Source organism: Nannospalax galili, unplaced genomic scaffold (genome assembly GCF_000622305.1).
Source record: "Nannospalax galili isolate Female #2095 unplaced genomic scaffold, S.galili_v1.0 scaffold4183, whole genome shotgun sequence".
NCBI classification, from domain to species: Eukaryota; Metazoa; Chordata; class Mammalia; order Rodentia; family Spalacidae; genus Nannospalax; species Nannospalax galili.
This window is the reverse complement of record NW_008350245.1, coordinates 72,939-78,987: the sequence shown is the minus strand read 5'-3', so window position 1 is coordinate 78,987 and position 6,049 is coordinate 72,939. Positions and strand designations below refer to the sequence as shown.

Below are 6,049 nucleotides of genomic sequence, written 5' to 3'. Positions count from 1 at the left end.
TAATCATTAATGTTTAAATGCAGTCTAGAAATACACCCAACCAGGTTCCCTATCAGGGTCACAGAATACAGAAAGCAATTTGAGCATCTATTTTTCTAAATGTCCCAAAAAATAACATAACTAGTACCACTCCAGCCACACAAGAAGGAAGTTCAGTATTAAAGCTTAATTTTACAGAGAGGAACACAGTTAAGAAGCAAACAGGACCTCCTATTACCCAAACACTAATGATTAAGAGTCACAAAGCAGAAGCTAGACAGGTGGTTCCCCAGGGAAAGGTACTTACCTTGAAATTGTGACAACCTGAGTTTGGGACCCAGAAGCCATGTAAAGGTAGAAAGGAAAGAACCGACTCCACAAAGGATATCTATCCTCTGACCTCCACACGTGCCCTGTGTCATGTGTGCTTATATACATCATATATACTGATAAAAAGTTTAAAAAGAATCACAAAGTATTTATATTTATACAGTTGTTGTTTCTGAGTTATAAAAAGCAAAGCTCCCAGGAAAACAAGTTCTCAAAAAGAAAACTCATTTTGCCTAGCAGATTGTGCAATTATGTTCCGGGAAAGACTTCTAAAAGTTATTAAGAAAAACATGTACAACAGAGAACGTGAGGTGTGGCTTTAACCTAATGTGTGGTTACTATACTAAACACTAAGATCTTTAAATTACTTAATAAAGAACATTTATGAATTCTATGTTATTTCATAGTCAGCTTTTAAAATTATTGTTACCATAGTTACAATGATTAGATGTATAAGAGTACTTGGTGACTTAGTTATACTTTACCTAAGTATATTAATCCAAACCCTCCAGAGCCGATCATCTTGCCCAGCACCCACTGTTTCCCTTCCATGTCATCCAGAACTTTGCCTTCTGGAAGTGGAACAGGGAGCTTGCACTTTTCTTGTCTTCTTGGTGGCATCGTATCTGGTGGCTGAGAGACAATATAACGAGTTAAAAACAAAAGCAAACAAAACTCTACAGTTAAAACCAAAATTTCCCAACATGTCTTCCCCAGATTAAGATTAGGATCCTCAAGTCAAATCTGAGAAGCCTGTACACAACAAAGAATTTAGAAATTCAAAACTCTACAGTTAAAACCAAAATTTCCCAACATGCCTTCCTCAGATTAAGATTAGGATCCTCAAGTCAAATCAGAGAAGCCCGTCCACAACAATGAATTTAGAAATTCACATACTTTTAAATCTAAGAGATGATGTTATTTTTTACATCTATTGTATTCTATTTAAATCAGTACTTCAAAAATCCATTCTGGGTTGAATAATACATATTAACCCTGCAGAATATACCTTAAGAAAGACCTGATTTCCAACTACAATGAAAAAATCAATTTCAGGTACATACAAACACTTGTTGAGGATGCTGAGTTAAAAACATGAGGTCTTTCATCACTGGGGAGGAACACAGTTTTAAATTAAGACAGTCACTTCCACCACCAAGCAGAGCATCTGAATGATGAGGCACTCAGGGTATAATGGGTAAGTGAGCATGGGATTCATGGCTATATAATTCAAATTATGCACTGGCTAATTTCAGGCTGGAGAACTACACTTTCTGGCTTCCTAACTTCCCTCTTCCCCACCCTCCTCAAAGTGAAAACAGGCTTGCCTTAGAGATTACAGCTGTACTGCCAACAAGAAGTGCATAATCTCCATAGCACAGCTATACACCACAATTATCTTTGTACACATGAGCAAATTTTATGATGGGGTTTTTTTTTGGTTGGCAGGGACCATTTATAAGGGGAATAGAGTAAATAATATCAGAATAAATGCCTGAAACGAAATGTGAAAGTAATCACGATTCTCTTAGTATTTCTAGACTTTAAAAATGCCGATACTTTTATGAAAATTACTCATGAATATATGAAGTACCAAGTTTTCTTCGTAAACCTTCCCATCTTTGCTTAAGGAGATGCCTTGCTATCCTAAGACCCGGGAGGTGGGAACATAGACTTAACTCTGGAATACAGGCTTGGGCCACAAGGGGTTTAACCGCACAGTGTGCGTACTGGTGCCCAAGGGAAAGTTGATTCTGCAACAACTCTGGGGTGGGAACGCAAATAGATCCGGTGAGATCTGTGGAGACACTGAGGCGGGCTACGCCCGCGACACTCGGGTCACCTTCCCTGCGGAGGCCACCCGGGGCCTGTTCCCTGCGTCCCGCCGGCTTCCGGGTCATTTCCCCGGCTTAGCGCGAAGCTGTCTACCCGGTTTCCGGGGCAAGCTGGTTCCCAGCGGCCTGGGGGGCGGCACCGCGGGCGCAGCTGGCTTCTGGCCGCTCTCTCCGCGCCACCGGAGCCGGCCCAGCCGTCCGCGGGCGCGGGGAAGCGGAGAGCCCCGGGGCCCGCAGTCAGGGCCGACCTGAGACCGGGTCGGGAAGCGCGGCCAGGCCCGGAGGCCGCTCCGACCGCCGTGAGCCCGGAACCCCGGCGCGGAAGACTGACCTGGCTGCCAACGTCCCGCCGCCCGCCTCGCGCCGGTCTCCGCGCCCAGCCTGGGCCGGCGCCTCCGAAGCCGGGGCGGACCCTGCGCCCGGCACCTCCCAGGGGCCGGCCCAGGCCGAGCTTCTCTGCATCCAGCCGGGTCTTTCTGCATCTAGCTAGGCCTCTCTACACCCTGCCAAGCCTCTCTGCACCCTCCCAGACCTCTCTACACCCAGCAGGCCTCTCTGCACCCTGCCCAGACCTCTCTACACCCAGCAGGCCTCTCTGCACCCTGCCAGGCCTCTCCCTCTGCACCCTGCCAGACCTCCCTGTACCCAGCCAGCCTTTGGGCCCTCTGCTGTGGGCTTGAAAGCCTTAAGCAGGCCTCAGCTCAGGGAGATACCAGCACAAGAGGAGGAGGAGGCTAAGTTGGGAATGAGGGCTAATTTTTTTTTTCCCATGTACTTTTGCCCAACAGAGTCTGGCTTGTGAGCCATCAGATAGCCTGGCATGAAACAGCCATGATATGCATTCGAGTGGGAAGAATGTATGCCTATTGCACCCTGTTCTGAGTACCAACAGCTTTTAAATGGATCAAGCCCTTGCCAAGAGAACTCACCAAGTAACTAGGCTTACCCAGTGAGCCCTCTGCAGCTTGGAACCTTACGGAGAGCGAGTAGGAGGGGCTCTAACAGGCTGTGACACCCTTAGGGCTAGCTAGTTGTGCCCTGTAATAACTGAATATTGTTTAAAAAATATTTTAGTAAATTTCTACCTTTGTATCAGTAAAATGGAAGCAATCAGGTTCCTATGACAACTGAGTTTTCTAATACTTTAAGGATTCATAGTGAGCTTGTAATATTTTAGAGTAAACAAAACAGATCCTCAGAAAACAATTATTCAAGCAGTTCTTCAGTTTCTTACCTGATCTACTTGGATGCAGTGACAACTGAGTTTTCTAATACTTTAAGGATTCATAGTGAGCTTGTAATATTTTAGAGTAAACAAAACAAATCCTCAGAAAACAATTATTCAAGCAGTTCTTCAGTTTCTTACCTGATCTACTTGGATGCAGCTACTGGAAGGAAAACTGGAGCTCTGTTCTTTAGTGGCTTTGATGAAGGAACTGGGACCCTAACCTAGCAAACTTACCAAAGTGAATGATGGCATGACTAAGTATTCAATGAGACATGTATAAAAGCATCTTTTAAAGAAATTATGGGGGCTGCAGGTATAGCTTAGTTGATAGAGTGTTTGTCTAGCATGTAGGAAGCCCTGAACTCAGTTCCTAGCATACAAATCAGCATGATGGCACATGCCTATAATCCCAACCCTTGGGAGGTAGACACAGGAAGGCCAGAAGTTCACAATCATCCTCACTACAGAGCAAGTTTCAGTACAGCCTGGGCTACATGCAAGTCTATCACAGAAAAGGGAGGTGGGGGCTTACCTATAAGATTGTGTTCTTAGTTTTTCACCAGTTGAACACTACTTATTTTTGTAATATACATGGGGAAAAAACTGGTCACCTCGCCAGCACATGAAACACTAACACATTTACACTTCCCTCTGCCCCAGGTCACTTTCTTTGATGTTGCTACAGCACCAAGCCACAACCTCCCCCTTTAAACAGTGTGTCAGGAGCACGTGAATCCTGACAGCTCCACCAAGATCTAAGTCTACGCCATACTGCTTAACAGGCACAATCTTGGTCCAAACCACATTCTTTTATCTGGAAACGGCAGTAACCAGACTGATATCTCTGCTTTCTACCCTTCGGCTCTTTTCGTTTACTGAAACATATAGCTGAGTTTTCCTTTTTAAAGCTTGGTTTGAAAAAAAAAAAGTTAAAGCTTAGTTTAAATAATTGGTGAAATACCAAAATACCTTGTCATAGTTTGATTTTCTGTTACTGTGGGAAACACAATAACCCAAAGCAATTTTAGCACAGAGGGGTTTGTTTCATCTTGCAGGTTCCAGTCCATCACTGATGGAAGCTAAAGCAGGAGCTTGAAGCAGAGACCATGAAAGAATGTTGCTTACTGCCTCACTAGCAGGCTCAAGTTCAATTACCTTTCTTACATAGACCAGGCCTACCTGCCAGGGAATGGAAACTTTCACAGCCGGTTGGGCCTTCCTACATCAATTAGACATGCCCACAGGCCAATCTGATGAGGGAAATTCTTCAATTAATGTTTCTTCTTCTCAGGTGTGTCAGGCTGACAGCCAAGACTGCCTATCACATGCCTCGGTGCTATTCTAATTCACTCCATATAAACCAGTCATTACTACGACATAAAACTGTGCTTACTATGACCAAGTGCTTCTCAACTTCGGTACTGTTGATTGCAGGTTGTAAATACTCTTACTGTTGGGTGTGTGTGGGCAGTAGGGGGAGGGGCCAGATTATGAAGACCAAAATTTCCCTAGATATTACCAAATTTTGCAAAGCCCCACCCCTGGTTAAGAACAACTTTCCTAAAATGATCTGCCTACCTCACATCTTTTACTTTTTCCAGTCGTAGTGGCCTCATCCCCGTGGTTAGTACCTCTGCATTTTTCCTTCTGCTTGAACCACTCTTTAATCCACTCCATCAGCCTCCTAAGGTCTGGATCCAAGGTCATCTCAGTCCTTTATAGTTTTGTCTCTTATGTTCTATAATCAGTTTCACACTGATCTTTAGGTGGGGTATGTGTGGGTGGCTTAAAAGTTTAGGCAAGTTGGTTGGAAAAGGACTGAGATGACTGATAGCCACCCTAGGCCTCCATGTGCCCCTGCATATGCATGTACACACACCATCACTAGGAAGTACACACACACACACTCACACACACATACACACACACACACACACACCCCATTAGTAAGATATCAAGCGTTGGGAAGGATACAGAGTAAATAGAACTTTCACATCTGCTTATACAGAAACTTTGGAAAACCTCAGATCCTGACTCAGTACCTCCCCACCTCGTCCATAAAGAGTACATTCCAAAATTCACAGTGGATATCTGAAATTATATATTCTGTGATTTTTTTTCCTACACAGCCATACCATTTAAGTTATAAATTAAGCATAGTAGAAGTTAATAAACAATAAGAATAGAAGAACAGTTATATACATCATAATGAAGAATTATGTGAAAGTGGCCTTTCTCTCCCTGCACTGTATTCTCCCTTGTGATAATGTGAGGTGACAAAATGTCTGTAGGATGAAACAAGGTGCAGTGAAAGGTATAGGTACTGTGACATGGCATTAGGCTACTCTATAAGGACCACTGTAATACCTCAGTACTCAATCCGATAACTATGACAGATCCTAAGTGACAGGCAGGGAGTGTATCTACAGAGACTGTGCTACACAAAAGGATGATTACAGTTCTAAATGTAACAGAGCAAGATTTCATCACACTGTTCAGAAAGATGTGCAATTTTAAACTTATGAATTATTTATTTTTAGAATTTTTCTCTTTCATGTTTTAGGACCATGGCTGATTGCAGGTAACTGGAACCTCAGAAAATAACAAGAAGCTACACTGTAATGTTAAACATTAGAGAAATGCATAGGGCTGGAAAGATGGCTCAGGAGTTAAGAGC

At 43.6% G+C, this 6,049-nt stretch overlaps 1 protein-coding gene across 1 annotated transcript in view; it reads right to left on the bottom strand.

The window, feature by feature from the left end:
* LOC115072754 (translation initiation factor IF-2-like) overlaps positions 1 to 5,079 on the bottom strand; it is an 8,975-nt gene extending 3,896 nt beyond the window's left edge. The window contains exons 1-3 of the mRNA XM_029570540.1: positions 4,965 to 5,079; positions 2,239 to 2,600; positions 795 to 942 (exon numbers count right to left, since the gene is read on the bottom strand). Coding sequence (XP_029426400.1) covers positions 795 to 942; positions 2,239 to 2,600; positions 4,965 to 5,079 — 625 coding nt within the window. The remainder of the gene's footprint in view (positions 1 to 794; positions 943 to 2,238; positions 2,601 to 4,964) is intronic.
* Positions 5,080 to 6,049: the final 970 nt, after the last annotated feature.